Source organism: Limulus polyphemus, unplaced genomic scaffold (genome assembly GCF_000517525.1).
Source record: "Limulus polyphemus unplaced genomic scaffold, Limulus_polyphemus-2.1.2 Scaffold2701, whole genome shotgun sequence".
Lineage (NCBI taxonomy): Eukaryota > Metazoa > Arthropoda > Merostomata > Xiphosura > Limulidae > Limulus > Limulus polyphemus.
Genome location: NW_013668311.1, coordinates 137530 through 154903, shown reverse-complemented (window position 1 = coordinate 154903; position 17374 = coordinate 137530). Strand labels below are relative to the sequence as shown.

Sequence of the window (17374 nt, the reverse complement as noted above, 5' to 3'; positions counted from 1 at the left end):
AATAAGGGTTAGATAAACTTTCTTGGACTCCCTAAGGCTTTGTATCTTTGTGATAGTCATGATTGTCTATTTTATGTAAAATGTAGTGTTTTAAATTAACTTCCTAATAACTTTTGACTGATTTGAATAATCTGAAATCTGCAGTTTGATTTGCTACATAGTTTTTCTACTTCTTGTCAAAAGTCTTGTAAATTATTATGTAGTATATCTGCTCTTTTTGTAAAGAATCTTATTATACTTATCTAACAAAAAAAGACCTGGAATCTCATTTTAATATTCATATTATTCTTAAACTTTTTGTTAATGCATAAGTTTTGAAATGTATAGAAAGATGTGGCAGAAGAAACAACAGAAAAAAGGCGGTTAATGGAAATAGAAAAAGAAGATACAGAAAAACTGAGACAAAAATACAAGGTTGGTAAAATTATTTAATATTTTAATGATTATAAAAACAAGAAAAAGTTTTAAGGTTACTTTTACTCATGACAACAATACTTGAAAATAATCATTCTGTAGGTAAAAATAGTGTGATTATGATTATTCACAAACAAACTTACATTATTATATATGAAAGTTCAATGTTGGTGCTAAAAATATTTTAGACTTTGAGAAAAGTTTGTGAAATTTATTGGAGTAACAGAAATTTATCAGTAGACAAACTTACCCTAGCAAATGGAAACATAAAAAAATATAATTGTTATAACTGTTTTCTGTAGATATAAACACAATCCCATCATATACAATGCTTGATATATAACAAATTTAGTTACTTGAAAATTCAGTGACTACCCTACTAAATATACTTGCCAGTACTATAACATTTCTTCTGAGCATAACTTGATATTAGAACTGTAATTTTTGTTGGCTGTATATATGGTTTTGATCAATGTTTCAGAGTTAGCATTATGATCCATATATATTAAGACTTTTTTGGGAGAACGATGTAATAAACAGCTATAAATATACATTTTATAGCTGTTTATTTTTAATTATTCTGTTATTCTTAAAGTGTTCTGAAGACTATTAAAAACTCTTGTCTTATAATATACAAGCTTTCCAAAATTGTTTTCATAATAATAAATAATGGTATTAACAAAAACTCTTGCTGAGACACATGACAGTATTACTGCTTTGTTACATGTGATGATTTCATTTTTTCTTCTTAAAAGAGACTTAGACCAGCATACAAGGGGCAGATTAAGACAGCATATTAAATATATTCTTTTTATGTTGTAATGCTGATTCATATTCTTATAAACATTTAAGAACTAGAATTGATAAATATCTTGTGAGAAAAACAAAGATTTTGATATCAGTAGTACATGTATTTTAGCACTGTGTTTTAATTTTATGTGTATTTTTAATGTAATTGTCAAACTGCAACATTTTACCTGAAACATTTGGGACATTTACTTATAACTCTTGGTCAAATTAATTAGTTTACAAGTCTTACCTTAGCATTATAGTATTTACTAATACCTTATTGTCTTACAAACTGCTTGGAATTTTAACAAGATTATGCATTGTCTAAGATATATGAATATAATACATAGAAAATTGTAATCACTTGCAGCAGAGGAAATGAATTATTTATAATTGTATGAGATATTTCAGCATAGTAAAAAATTGTATGAGAAATATTAGTAGTGTGTGTATGGAGTTTTTATTGAGGTGGTAGCTCTGATTTTCAAAATAGGGTATTGCAATCACCTGTTACACTGTCTTTGGTGATGCAGTTCTCCAGACTCTCCAATGCATTTTTCTCTCCTTTCTTCTAGTGGAGTATGGAAGTCCTTGCCACTTACCAGTCCATAGCCACTGGGATGGTAGACCATGGAGGCCTGTCCTCCTGAGTGATGCATCATACCACACAGTTGAGAGTAGGGCAGTAGCATTCTCCAGTTGTCAATGGTGTAGAGCACTTCCTACCACGGACCTGATGTACAATTTCAAGTACCACCAGGTTTTTGGTTGAAGCACTTCATTGTGTTGAGATTATATATACATACATATATTGCAGTTTGCCCCTTAGGCTGAGATGTTCCTTCTTCCTACCTTCCTCCGGATGGGGTTCCTGGGTGTTCAGGTGTTGGTTGGAGATAATCCAGCTAAGTCATTCTTCATATGTGTTCTGGCTGGTATCCCCCCTCCTGCCCTGGACTGGATGAAAAATGCTCAGTGCTGCCAGGTTTTGGAATGGAGATGCACCCTAGGTTTGCAGTCCCCTTTTCTACTGTCTGCTGGAAGTCAGTTCCAGAGAAATTGGTGTTGGTTGTAGATGGACACTGCCTCTGCCTACCAAGGACCTGTTGTACAATTCCAGATACCCCCAGTTGTTGGATGAGATCAAACATCCACTGTGGTCTGTTGCACCCTAACCACTCAACACCCAGGGGGGTCCCATTAATTGGTAATACATATTATGGGATTTCTTCATCTTTTTCTGCCTTTTATGTTTGCGACAAAGTTATAAAAGAGAGAAGAGTATACCTGGATCAGATGTGGTTCAGTCTCCCACTGAAGTGTGATATTTCTTTTTTAGTTCTACATCTCTTGGTCTCTTTTTTTTGGGCACTTCCTAGAAGGGGATCATTTTTTCACTGGCCAATCACCAGTTCAGTGTGGGATTCTAGCAATGTTGTAAGAGGAGGTAAGATATTTATTGGAAATTAACATTTTCCTAAACTGAAAATGTATTTCCAATAGATACTTACCTTACATTTCCCACCCAGCCTCCACAATTCTGGTGATATGTGGTGTAGGTCTTGTGACCAATCTCGAAGTGATTAACAAGTGCAAGTGTGGAGATTGCACTGGTTATGACAGTTGTGTCGCATTCCTATTGGTGGAGAGCTGCTGCATAATTATTTACAAGTTGATATGTAGAAGCAGGAGGATGAAAGCTAGGAGTGAGCATTGAAATTTTTGCTGATAGAGGGCAATACTAATCAAGAAAAGCTACTTTGTAAGGGTAGTTATCTAACAGAAATACGTTTTCAGTTTAGGAAAATGATAACTTTCAAAAAATGCAAAATGTTGAAAAAACACATAATACTATCAGAAATACATTTTCAGTTTAGGAAAATGTTAACTTTTAAAAGATGCAAAATGTTAAAAAAACACTAAAAAGTAGACTGTAACCATTAAAAATAATGTGAAACAATCAAAAATAGTTCCAAATTGCTTTAGAAAACATCAAAAATGGTAATCATTTAATTATTTTTCAATGCCCTGCCCTCCAAGTTTCTCCATTCTCTACCCCCATCTTGGAGGCCTGAGCATTGTAAATTTTGTTTTTTTTAAAATATTTTGGGTTTTTGAATTAGTAGACCCAAATGGATAAAAAATTGACCTAAACACACTATTGAAATAGTTCTGCCACTCTAACCTTTTTGACACAATCCATAATTGTAATAAAAAAAAAATATTAATGCTCTATATTTTGTAATTGAAATAATGCTACCAAATCAACCTCTTTCTAATTGTTTTACAATAGGGCATATCATTCTACTGTTTTATAGCCAATATTGAAATATCATCATATTTTATTTTCTCACATCGCCTTTATTTATTAAGTCACTAATATTTATGTAATTCATTACTGTAATCCTAAGTATACAAAAGATACTGCATGTAGATCAATATCAGTAGGAATTAACTGAATTTTTTCATTTTTATAAAAATTAATAAAGAATAAGTTTGATGAATAAGTATTTTTTACTTATTTGAAATGGGCCTATTTCTTTTTACCCAATTTTTAATGTAAAAGAAAACTTGCCTTTTGTGTTCCAAATCCCACAGTAATTTTCAAATACACATTTTCTTTGAACAGCAAATTTCATTATGTATCTATAAAATTCAAATTAGTTGTTCTGTTAAAAAAAGTTTTATTGTTTATTGAAAACCTAATAGCATAGAATGGAAATTTTTTAATTATATAATCTCTCTTTAATTATACATAATATTCAAACTCTGTTATGTATTTGTTATTTTAATAAAACATTTAGTTGATTTATATAATCTACATATTTTTTATTATATGCATCTTCATCTGCTTTTGGTTCTATTAAATTTTTTATAATGTTTTTATTTGCATTAGATTTTTTATCTTTATTCAATATTAGTGAATTATTTTCCAAATATGATTTTTTCACAGTTTCAGTATTAAAATAACAATATTTAAAATTCGTATTATCAAAAGAATCTTTCTAATACAGTTATTATTTTCTAATGTTTTATTAAAATGGTTGATTTGGTTAATATTTAGAATTTTTTTTTTATCTACATCAGTTTTTTCCATCGGTTCTTTTACGTTTTTATAATTTTTGTTATCAGCATAAAAATTATCATTGACTAGTAACAATCCTTTTGGTTCATATACACAATTTTTATTTCTATTAAGGATGTTATTCAAAGATTTCTCAATGATTTTGGTTTTACTATGAACATATTTCTGTTAGTGATAAATTAATATAATAATTATTATCAGATTCTTCATTATAGAGATTACCATATGGAAACCAAAAACTTGTTTATTATCATTAAAGAATTTGCATAGTTCCAAAGCTTTAAGTATCCTTTACTCCTTTTCTCTTTTCAATTAATAAGAAGTAATATCTATGGTTTTTCTCAAGTTTGTCAGAATAACTCAGTTTTCAAATTCATCACATTAATAAAAGAAATATGGTTTGAAAAGTTGAAAATAAACTATTGAATACAGTCTTCCTTAATTGACATAGCTTGCTGAACATCCAGTTTCTGTATTGATATTGTTTAAATTGGCTCCTAACAAATCTGGGTAATATCTGGAGTATTCTAATTCTTCATCTTTGAACAAATGTAATCTTCAATGGGATATTTATCATCATTAATTCTAATCCATATTCTTAATGTATCATGTTGTTTTTATTTTGATTATTTTCCTTAATATTAGGGAAGAACATAAATGTTTCTAATTTCGTTACTTATTGTGTTTTTGATTTCAACATCACTCCGAGGATTTAGAGTAAAACTACTGCATTCAGATTGTTGTTCAGGGTAGAGTTTAATATGAGGTAAACATAACAAGTTATTGTTTATAACAACTTTGTAATTTTCATTAGTTACATTGGTATAAATCATATCATTCCATTTCATCCAGAGAACAAATCTCACATTGATATTTGATGGGATTTTTCTGAAACCATTAAAAAATCCAAAATATTGTTTAATCAGTATCCCTAATTTTATTAGTTTTTTGTTTTGTTGTTGTTGTTAGAATCCATCTTTTGGATAAACCTTAATTTTATGAAGCATTACATTTAAATGTTGATATCATTTTATTAATTTCATCCTTGCCATCCTCACTACTAAGTGTTGTTCCTCCATTGCCATCAGATGTTAAAGTCTATTTACTTGGAGTTTCTGAGGTATCAGTATATAATAATGTATTAGATGCTTTGCTCATGCTGTAATTGTACATGATGAGTAAGACAGGATAATTCAGTTTCTTCAATTAGTGTTTTACCAATATGTAATTCATATATAACTTCTAATATGTTTCGAATATTTTTGTGAAGTTTTGCAAGCTTTGAGTAATCATTAAGTAATTTGTAGACAAAAAATCATAATTTTTAATGAAGTATTTAACTAAAAGATTTTCCATGAATGTATGGAGTCAAAGTGTTGACTGCTCCAAGTGCAGAGCGATTTTCATGTTAAGATGAAAATACTTTTCTTCATCAGAAAAATCTCAGATTTCATTTGTGTAATCTCTCAAAAACCCCTAAGTCAATTTCAAACGTTTTTTTTTTTCTGTAAAACTATATTTTATCTCTTATATTCTTCATCCTAACTCTACAAGGTTGGTGAATTTGACAAACCTCGTAACTACCATAAAAGATTAAGAAATAAATCTAAATTACCCTTTCTTTCTTCCTAAAATGACTTCAAACTGTAACATGAAACTACATTTGTTTATCCTAAATAGTTTTAAACTCATAACAGTATACATCTGTTTCTGCTTAAATGTTATTGTTTTATTGTCCTTTAAACCTTGTCTAACTTGTATTCCCATCACACAAGTTGCAAATCATTTGATGAACATGTAGCTCATGTTACCCTATCGAATTACATAAAGCACAGGCTACTCACTAATTTCTTGCTAGCATACCTCATTAAAAAAAAATTATTATTATTTATATTACCTAATCTAACCTAAAAAGTTTTTAATTTTTACATTTTAGTTACTTTTATAACAATAAATAAAGAATACACATGAAAAACAAGAAATAAAGTAGTTACCTGGACTTTCTTTGTTTTTTGCTGGCGACTGTTGATGAAACATAACCCTACTTTTTTTATATACTGATGGTATTACTGTACTAAATAATTTTGTATTTAATTAAATAATGAACAAAAAAAACAGAATTATAGCATGCAAAAAATAGACAATGTCCTTTAACTATCACAATTTCTCTGACTTTCTAACTATGTGACAAGAGCCATTAAAAAATCAGCTAAGCTCCATGATGTGTTTTCTGTGGGAATAACGTTGGAACTGCAAGCGAAATAGACAATTTTCTATACAGAAAATAATATAATACATCATTTGATAGATTGAAACTTTGGCTTTTTATTGGTTATAAATAATAAATTATTAAACATCAGTAGGAACTATTGGCAATTTGTGAAAGAGAGGATGTGACAGGTAGATGCAGAAAACGGTGTTTGATTTTCTGCTTTATGGCTCTGTAACCAAATAAAATTGAATGCTTTGCCTGAGAGATGACAACATTATAATAAGTAATTTACATTAAATTTCATACTTCTCAGAGGTGAAAACTTACAATTAAGAATATAACAGAAAAATAATTTTCAAGATTATTTAACGAAAAATTAAAAGGTATGTACATTTTTTTTTCTATTTTTGATTTTATACATTTCATTGCACAATACATTGGTGATAATACTCGAAATATTCAGAGTTTGAGTGCAAATAACTAGATTACAAAAATAACAAATTTTTAATTAAAATAATCTCATTCTTTGTGTTTTAAATACTTAAAATGTTTTATAAAATCTTACTAATTGTTATGAAGATACATTAAGAAAGCTCGGAGTTATCATAAATATTGTTACACTGTATAATTCTTCATATAAACTATGCTCATTGGATTATGCCCTGTGTCTGTAAGGTTAAGCAAAAAATGACATAAGCCATTAATTGTCATTTTTTTTTAATAGTTTACTGATATGAAAATGCTTTGTCCTAATACATAACAGTAATCTCCATTAGTTAAAATTAGAATCCATGATGTCAGAAAAACACGTAGGTTCAATAAGTCTTAATATAAAACAATAAAAACCCTATAACTGGATTGCTTTTGAAAGCTGGACCTTTATTATTCAGGGGGAAAATAGAAATCCAGTTTGCTTCTGGAGAAAAAAGTTCCACCTTTTGAAAGTGCTTGGGTTATAGGGTTTTTATAATTTTGAATTAAAATTAGAACATATATCTGGTATTCATCACTGATGTTTCAAAAGAAAGTAATATGTTTTGGTCACTTCCTTAAATATATTATTTGTGGCTCAGGTCACTTTTGTATAACAACATCCATTTGCATCCAGAAGATGGATGAAATCTCAATACATGATGAGCTGTTAAATATGATAAACCAGAACAACTGAATAATATCAAAGAAGCACTTAGTGGAATTAATTCCCTATTGCTATAAATAATATTCCAAAATTTGAAAAGAAGATAAATATGTATCAGTAAATGTCTGCAGTTATGATGAGGAATGTATTATTTATTGTTTAAGTATAACTTAATATAAATAAGATATAAATAAATTAATTAGAAGTCAAATAATAAAACATAAATCCAAAATGCATGTGTGTGTGATAGATGTCTGCAGGAGTTTTATTCTGGTTTTTAAAAGAAGAAGAATATTGTAAGACAAAGGAGTTGTGAAGATTAAATGCCCATATAGGGCTCGGTTATAAAATTTAAGAATATGAATAATTCATTAAGAGTTTTTTATGCTTAACAAGAAAGATTGATACCTGCAATCCAGACCATTTGATAGTTTTACAAATCCTTATCAAGAACATGGACATCATAAAAATCCTGTAGTTTACAGAAGATGAAATGTCCAAAATGAATTTATGTAAAGGCTTAATGGAGAAGTTGAAGTAATAGAAAAGTTATGTAATGTTAATAAGAAAGTAGATGATTTATCTAGTGAAGAAAAAGAAAAATTTAGAAATAATGATATTTGTCATACCTGTGATAAGGTAATCATAAGTTCTATTATAAGAAATATGGAGAAAAACCAACAGATGTTGAAAAGAAAATTCATGACCACGATCACTTAACCGGAAAATATAGCAGATCTGTACATGAATGTTGCAGTCTATTGTATAGAAAAACCTTCATTTATACCATTGTTTATTCATAATATGAGTAGATATGATAGTCATTGGTTTATCAAAGAATTAGGTCTGGATTGATTTAATCCAAAACTACGAATGAAAATGTATTTCATTTAGTAAACAAATCAGTAACCTGAAATTAAGATTCATAAATTAATTTAAGTTCATGGCTAGTAGTTTAGATAAACTTTCAAGTAACCTTAAGAAAGAGCATTTCAAAAATGCAGTATTTCCCAAAAGATAAAAAATGAGTCTGTCCCTATGACTGTGTGGATTCATTTGTTAAATGCAATGAAACACAATTACCACTGAAAGAAACATTTTACAGTGTATTTAATGAATGTAGTATGTTGCAAGATGACTACAAACATGCTCAAAATGTTTGGGAAGAGTTTAAGATACAAAATATATTAGCTGATGTTTTCAAAAACTTCAGCAGAGTTTTTTTTGAAAACATAAATTAGATATTTTCCTGGTAGTACACAGCACCTGGTCTGTCATGGGATACAATGTTAAAAATGATTGATGTTTAATTAGGATTATTAGCTGAATATGATATGATCTTAATGCTTGAGAAAGGTAGTCATGGAGATTTATCTGTGTTCTAATAGATATAGCAAAGCCGATGATGGAAATGGGGTACGTGGCGTGTACCTACTTCTCAGTTTATTTCCAATTTATTAAGTTCAATATTTGTACTAATTGAGTCGTTCATCAGATGCCCTTTATCCAGCTCATGAGTCAAGTATCTTCCCAGCATTGCCCTAGCCAATCACGATGCGTCCAATCTCCCAACTGGGGAGTATCAGGTCATGCAGCCAATCAGAGCTTTTCGCTTTTAGCGGGCAAGTATGATGGCATGACTTGTGCATTAGTGAGGTTAGTGGATACAGTGTTGGTGGAGAGACTAGTAATCTACTGCCTATATTCATCAACCTCAAGTTATCAACCCTAAGCTGTGAGTATTGTATTGTATTTTACCCATATAATGATAGTGATTACCATCGCACGGTTCACACTATGCCCACCTCTCCCTCACAGTGAAATCATTTCCATCCTGGCTAGCAATACTCCATCATCATTTACAATCCTTTGTAAATCCTTGTGAGTTGTGATTATAGGTTGTGAACATGCACGTTGTGTTGTTTAATGTGAAGTAACACTTGCCTACAATTTCAAAACAATCCAAAATCTGTTATGATTGATGATTCAACTACTTCTAATGGCAAAACTGTTTTAGTTGTCTGCTTGAGAGCTGCAGTTGGTGAATATTCTCATCCAATATCATTCTATTTTGACTTAGAGTTAGAACATATGAAACTTGGTGCAAATGCAAATTCTGTATACGAAGGTCTTCTAAGTTGATTACAAAGAGGTGGTTTTTCAATGCAGTACCTAAAAGAAAATGTGATGTCACTTGTAACTGATGGAGCATCAGTAATGTTAGGACGAAAATCAGGAGTTGCAAATCTATTGATGACTTTCCAAATGCAACTGTATGGCACTGTGCCAGTCACAGGCTTGAACTTAGTGCAGGTGATGTTGTAGATGAAGTAGCAGGTTCAAATCATTTATGGATATTTTGTGATGAATTGTATTCTCTATATCGCAGGTCTCTTAAAAATCAAGATGAATTAATAGCATGTGCTGAGGCTCTTCACTGTCAACTGTTTGAAATTGGTCATGTTTTCAGTGTCAGATGGGTTGTTTCGTCTTACCGAACTGTAAAGCATTTTGGAAGTGCAAGCTGTGATGCTTCAAGACCTAGTGCAGAGAGCGCAAAGTACAAGGAGCTGAAAAAAGTAAAGTGCACAAAGAAATCAACCACACTATCAAGGTTCTTGAATGCCATATAGAGAAGACAGGTAAATTTTATACTGAGGTGCAGAAGGCAACAAGATAAATTTGAGTGTTCGTAAAGTACCCGTGAAATGTAGGCAACAGTTTTTGAGTAGTTTGATCAATAATATGAAGTCTAGGCTGTTTGAATGTACGACCTTCTAATGACAAATGTAAAAAGTTGATTAACCAGTCAAAAATTTTTAGATATTAACAATATTCTGGAAGAATCAGATGTTACATTTGGGGATAATGATATCAAAGAAATGGCAGAATATTTTGGCTATGTATTAGAATCTACAGAGAATTTAAGGAATCGTAAGATAAGATAGTTTCTGCACATCTTCAGCAGCTGCTGATGGCGGTAGGTACAATTAATGTGTCAACAGCAGAATGTGAAAGAAGCTTTAGTGGAATTAATTCATGTATGTTGCCACAATGTGCACAACATCAAATTGATCATCTTTTAACCCTCCTCTTTATCAAGTTAGTGGGATCTTCTTTCTCAAAATTCAACCCCGAAGAATATGTGAAGACATGGCTTCTTAGTGGCAATAGGCGTGCTGAAGAAACAGCGTGAGAAAAATGGGGGCAACAGAAGAAAATTCAGATTATAAATGTTTATGGGATATTCTATAATCAGTCTAATAAATATATATGTACAGTATATATGTAAAATTGTCAATTGTACGTTATTATTCTCAATAAATTTGTAAACAATTTACATTTATTTAATGTACTTTCATGTCTAATGTATTAGAATGTTTAATCTAACAGATATATGTGCTATACCTCTTCCCTTTGAATAGAACAAGTCAAAGATATATAGATAGATGTGTGTGTGCATGCTTGTTTTTCCCAAGTGTGTACCTTCTTCTTAAAAGCCATTTCCATCACTGAGCAAAGCAACTAATAAATACATGAAAAATTAGGATTGTAATAAAGAATATGTTTACTTAGATTATCTAGTTACTAATAATCTATATGGATGGGAAATGAGTCAATGTTCAGCGTATGGAAAATATAAATGGAGTGATGCAAATATTGATATAATGAAAATACGTGATGATTTTAAACAGGTATATTTTATTAGTAGATTTGGACTATCCGAAAGAACTACATGACTCATTCAGATACTACTCTAGCACCAGAGAACAGAATAGCAGAAAAAAATATAAAATCAAAGACAACTTTATATGATAAAAGTTATGTGCTTCACTAGAGAAATCTTAAACAACATTTTTCTTTAAGAAAGAAGCTAAATAAAATTCACAGAGTTAGAGTTCAAACAGTATGATTAGCATAAGAACGATAATGACTAAAATATACAGATTAGAACCTAAGCCACCAGTGATTTTGAAAAATATTTTTACAGCTTGTTAAATAATTCTTTATTTGGAAAGACTATGGAAAATATTAGAAAACAAGTTGGTAAAAAATTTTGTTCTGATGCAATCAAGGTTGAAAGATTAGTAGCTGAAAAAAACTTCAAGGAGAAAGTAATATTTCCAGAAATGTTAGCCACTATTCATATGAAAAAATAATAATAATGTTCAATAAACTGATTTGTGTTTATATGAAGATTCTAGATCCTTGAGGTACAATTTCTACTATGGAATCATGAAACCAGTGTATGGCAGTGACATAAAATTATTATACCAAGATGCTGATTTTTATATATTTGTGAGATAAAAACAGATAAACTTTATAATACTATAAAATAAACTATTATTTTATTTCATAGTTAGACTATCCAATGGATAATTCTGATTATGGGCTGTTAGTAGAGAAAAGCGTCTTTGGTAAATGAAAGTCGAGAGCAATGGAAAAATAATAACTCCAGCCGTCTCCAGCCATTAATAACTGGATTTGTGGAGCTTAGGTCTAAGCTGTATGCATTAACATGTTTGCTGCGAGAGTGTTAATAATTTCTACCATAGTGCCAACCACACTTTTATTTGTTTACTAAACCCAGTTGTCTAATATCTATTTGGGTAACTATACTATGTTTAATTAGCCAATTGAAGCTACTTATAATATGTGTCCCACTGGTGTGCCACATGGTCTATAACTAAAAGTCTGGTGTGACCCACCCATGGGACACAAGGCAGCAAACATGTTAAAAGTACAAGAGGGATAAAATTTGTAAGTTTAAAAGTGTGCTGTTGAAAATAGAATTATATATATAATGAATGTAAAGAATGTTTATTTAATTAAAAAGAAATATATATAACTGTGAATCTAATAATAAGTAAAAAACATGAAATGTATTCTACTCAAGTTAACAAGGAACCATTAAGATCGAATGATGACAAAAAGTATATATTACCAAATGGTATTAATATTTTAGCATGGTGTTATTTTTTCTCCTATGTAAATGGAAGTATTAAAAGAAAAAGGTAATGCTATTGGAACACTGCAATACACTGAAATTCTTAAACCGAGTGAACTAAACCCAGGAGATGATTTGCCTGTTTCTTAATCTAAAGTAATTAAAACTCATTTTGGTGATAAAATTATAGCTGTGTTAATGAAAGACAACTAGGACAAATTCCAAATATTTTTACCTGATTAATAAGTTAATTGAGAAAGACATTAAGATAATGAATGAAATGTAAAATCTTACCCTTGTGTATAACAGGATGAAAGACCGTGGAAATAACCAGGAAGCTGATGTCATTGAATTTAAGATTTTGTAATAATTGTTATTTTATATGTCATATAAGTAAACATAGTTTAAGAAGTAGTATTACTTGATTTGAGTAATAATTGTATAGAACTCACTGATGGTTTTACACAAAGTAATAATAGCATATATCTTGAAGGTACTCCACAGCCTAATAATTTAAAATTGAAAAAACCTTTTAAAAGTAGAAAGTATATCTTCTGTACTAACAATTTGGAACGATAAAGAATTAAATACTCACTATCTAAGTATTAAATATGATGACTATTTATACTTAAATATAGAAGACAGAAATGGAAATATATCAAGATATATTATGGTATAAATTGTTTTATTTTCAGACAGCTTCCCCATCACAAACCTTTTTTTAAATAGTAAAATATAATCTGATTTGCTTAATTGTGCCAGTAGTTTTTCTTGAGTAAAAATAAATACAGTTTGAAGTTGCTGGTGCTTTGGAACCAAATTTGTATTGTTTTACCTGCTTGCCAAAACATTTGACCTTTTCTCACAAGCTGTGATGAAAAACATGCTATTAAGCATGGCCTAATACTATTAGAAGAATGGGATTACATTATGTTCAGTGTGGACTGTGTATAACCGTTAATTTGTGTCTGGTTTATTGGCTCTTAGATGTTTTGTTTTATTCAGTGCTATGTTTTTTCAAATTCTCATTTTCTGTATTTCTTAATATTTTGGGTTACATATCAAGAAATAGTTTCTGTTTACATATTTTCAACCTCATTCAAAACCTTGTTTTCATAGATCAATGTAGAGTTATAGTTAACACCATAATACTGTCCTTTAAGACATGTACCAACATGGCAATGTTCAGTGGAGCTTCCAATAAAATGTTGAGCCAGAAAACAAAAGTCTTATATTTAGTATTCACTTATAAGCTGTTATATACCTGTTCATGTATTAAGCCAAGCAAGATTTGTAGCAGTTGGATATGTGCTGATGTGAAAATCATCCAATTACTAGTTAATAGTTTTTAATAGTCAGACAGTTATTTGGTATTGGACAATAACATTTTTAATTTTTACTGTTATATCCTAATCACTACAAAATTGTCTTGAGACAATTTACATTGCAATTGTAGTCATTTTTCTACATGTTCCATAATCCTTATATTTACATTTGTTGTGACAACTTAAGATACAACCAGAAACATGACAACCCATTCACATATAATTTCATAAATTCCATCCTCCATGGACCTAATAAATTGGTGATTTGGCACAAAATAAAGTTAAAACAATTATCTGTGAAAGAAAGTAATACATTCTGAGCAATATGTTTTCCCTTATTCAACTTTCTCAGATCCAAAATTACTGTCTAGCATTTTCTAACACTGGCATACCATCTGTTTTTGCATTATAGAAAAAAGGTCCACTTTTTTGAAAGTGCTTGGGTTATAAGGTTTTTATCATTTTGAATTAAAATTAGAACATATATCTGATATTCATCACTGATGTTTTAAAAGAAAGTGAAATGTTTTGGTCACTTCCTTAAATATTTTATTTGTGGCTCAGGTCACTTTTGCGTAACAACATCCATTTGAGAGCTTATTGAGGTGTATTTTAACTTGATTTTTAATTATTACATATTAAGTTTAAGGAGTGAACTAAATGTAGAAAATTCTAAGATGTTCTACATAATTAGTGTTTGACCATCAAGATCTGTGGGATGGTAATGCAAGAAATAAAAATCCTGAAATTTACTTTTGTTGATAACAGAGATGGGACTTTTCTGTATTCAGATGATTTTCCATCTAAGAAATTTTTTGGGAACCATGAAAAATTAAGAAGGACATTCCTTATATTTCAATGCATAAAAACAATATAATATAGTTTGTAGTTTTATAATACACAACTAGGTGACAAACATCATTTCTGTTAATTCTTATTTGTTACCCTCTTTCATATCCACACTATCGTTGACTGCATGGCTGTATGATGCATGTTTTGTCTAGCCAGTTTTCTTAAAATGCAGAGATGACACGGCCCTCATTGATGATTTTGTAAAAAATAATGCTGTAATGCCAAGAAAGATATTCATTAAGTAAGTAGTTTGGACAATTGGTATGAAAAACAGACATTGAGGGACAATGTTTTTATATTGTTTATAACCATTGTCTTAATTATGGAAGCAATGAAAAAATGTTATTCATAATCACCATGTGAAAGATTCGTAATCACCATATAAGAGAAGAATTACTCAAATTACTTTCAACACCAAGTAAACAAATCCTTCCAGGTGCTGAGCCACAATGTCTACAAGTCCAATGAAAAGAAAAGAAAAATTCAGACCACTTCAAAAGCAAGAATGCAAGTGATAAACAGTTGATAAAAATTGGCAAGAAGCTATTAAAGAAACAAGGCTTCTGTACTGAAGTCCAGAACAAAATTGATAATAACATGCAGGAGAAGAATATCGCTTAAGTTAAGTCCACTGTCAGGTACCGCTGCAATTTTGTTATGATATGTAACCTTTTCTCACATCCATCTTTCCTGATTCAGTGCTGCCATGAGGATCCCACCAAATCTCATGTTTCCATGTGATATTACTGCATTGTTGCATGCAACAACCCTTCACCAGTATGACACTGTACTGATTGTTCAATCATCATTTCTCAATTTGGCATTTGTGTGTTAAGTCATCTTTTTTTCTCTTGCATAAGATTTCTCAAAATCAATGTTTGGTTGAAGTATCTACAAAACCAACTGCTATGGAATTCTTTTTTTTTTCAAACAATTCTACCATTGCAAACTGTGGCTGTTATTTTCCACAACATGAATTACACAGAAATGGTCATTTTCACATAATCTAATGTTGATCATCTGGACTTTGTTTACTCTAGGCAGACTACCATAATGGTGTTGGGTGCTTTTTTGTTTTGTCATGGGACATGACAGTTATTGTGCTGAAGGTGGTGTAGTCTTGCATGCTGCCTGTGCTTTTTTCAGGCCTTGACATGGACTTTTTTTCCTTCTACAATTCCCATTGGTGAGGATATGGATTTTAGGAAGTCTTTTTCTGCTACCTAAGTTTGCAAACAATTCTTCCAGTGCAGACATGGATCTACCTTAACATTCTGCATTCTCTTACAACTTCTCTTTTTAGGTATGTTGCCCTCTTTCACACTCTACTATTTGTTATTTATTTTTTATTTTCCCTTCTTCAGAATATTTTGATTCTTCCTTCTCCTGATATCTGAGTGCCTGCTGAAAAATGTTTTTTTCAACTTCACTCGGGCACCAATATGTCTCTTTGACCTTGACTGGTTTACATGTATGCCTTGCCTCACAATCGAGCTGAAAACCTTTTTTTGGACTTCCAAACTGTGGAATCTCTTCAGGCATGGGATTCTGATCCATTGTACTTTGTTAATCTTTCTCACCTTACCCTTACAACCCCTTTCACTTTTTCTATCTTCCATCTATCTCCTTTAGGAAACAGTTAGGGTAATTTATGGCATACACTCATTCCTTCCTTTTTTTGTATTGGTAAATTCTTCTTCCTTGGCCTTTTCCCTACTCCTTGGTTATTCTGTTGCTGAGATTTGTTGGGGACGGATGCCCTTCTTGACCAAGTACATTTATCTCCTTTTATCAGGGACCTTTGTCTGGCTTTTTTTCTCCGCCAGTGGAATTTTGGTGAGGTACCTAATTTTTTGTAGTCATGGGCTGAGGCCACACAGCTTTAACTACCATTGTATTCTGTCTTTCCCAAGCTCCTTTTCTTCCAGTTGCTATCTCCCAACTCCTTTCCACTCCCATTTTTTCCAACTCATTCCATTTCTCCCATCTGCTTTTTCAGTATCTGTAGGTGTCAGCACCAACAGCCTTGCCAATAACTATCTTCTGAAACTTTTTGGCATAATTTATGGATATGTGGGTTTCTTTTGTAACTGACCATTGGTGGCTACAGTTCTATACATGGGATCTACCCTTTTTACCCTTCATTTTTCCTCTCCTCCCCATTTTTCTCCTGTTCTCATTCCTTTCACTCCCCTAGGGGAACCTATCTCCCAAGGCAGTGTAAGACTTTTTGGTCAATGCTTTCAAAATAGTTTCTCACCCTTCTCCAGGATTTTATTTTCACCTGTTTGTTATTCCCCAGTACTCCAGGATTGGCATCTGGTCATTGTTCTTTTCCCTTTCCATCAGTTTCTCGATCTTCCGCAGTTTACTGTCACGAGTTTTCACACCTTATGATGGTTCTTTTCTCTCTGGGGGCTCTGGATGACCAAGTTCAAGATCTCTAATGCTTATTTTCATATTCCCATCTCCTCAGAATCGAGACTTTATCCTCAGTCTGTACATCATGGTCAAATTTATCAGTTTGGAGCTCTTCTAGCATCAGCCCCATACATTTCTTATGTAATGTAGTGCATGCCTTAGATAATCACATTCACAGTTTGGAACTGAG

General features: G+C 31.0%; 1 protein-coding gene across 1 annotated transcript in view; it reads left to right on the top strand.

Annotated features, from left to right (window-relative positions):
* The first annotated feature begins 253 nt into the window (after positions 1 to 253).
* Positions 254 to 17374, top strand: part of LOC106467672 — a 64849-nt gene continuing 47728 nt past the window's right edge. The window contains exon 1 of the mRNA XM_013928044.2: positions 254 to 414. Within this exon, the coding sequence (XP_013783498.2) occupies positions 367 to 414 (48 nt within the window). The 5' untranslated portion in view covers positions 254 to 366. The remainder of the gene's footprint in view (positions 415 to 17374) is intronic.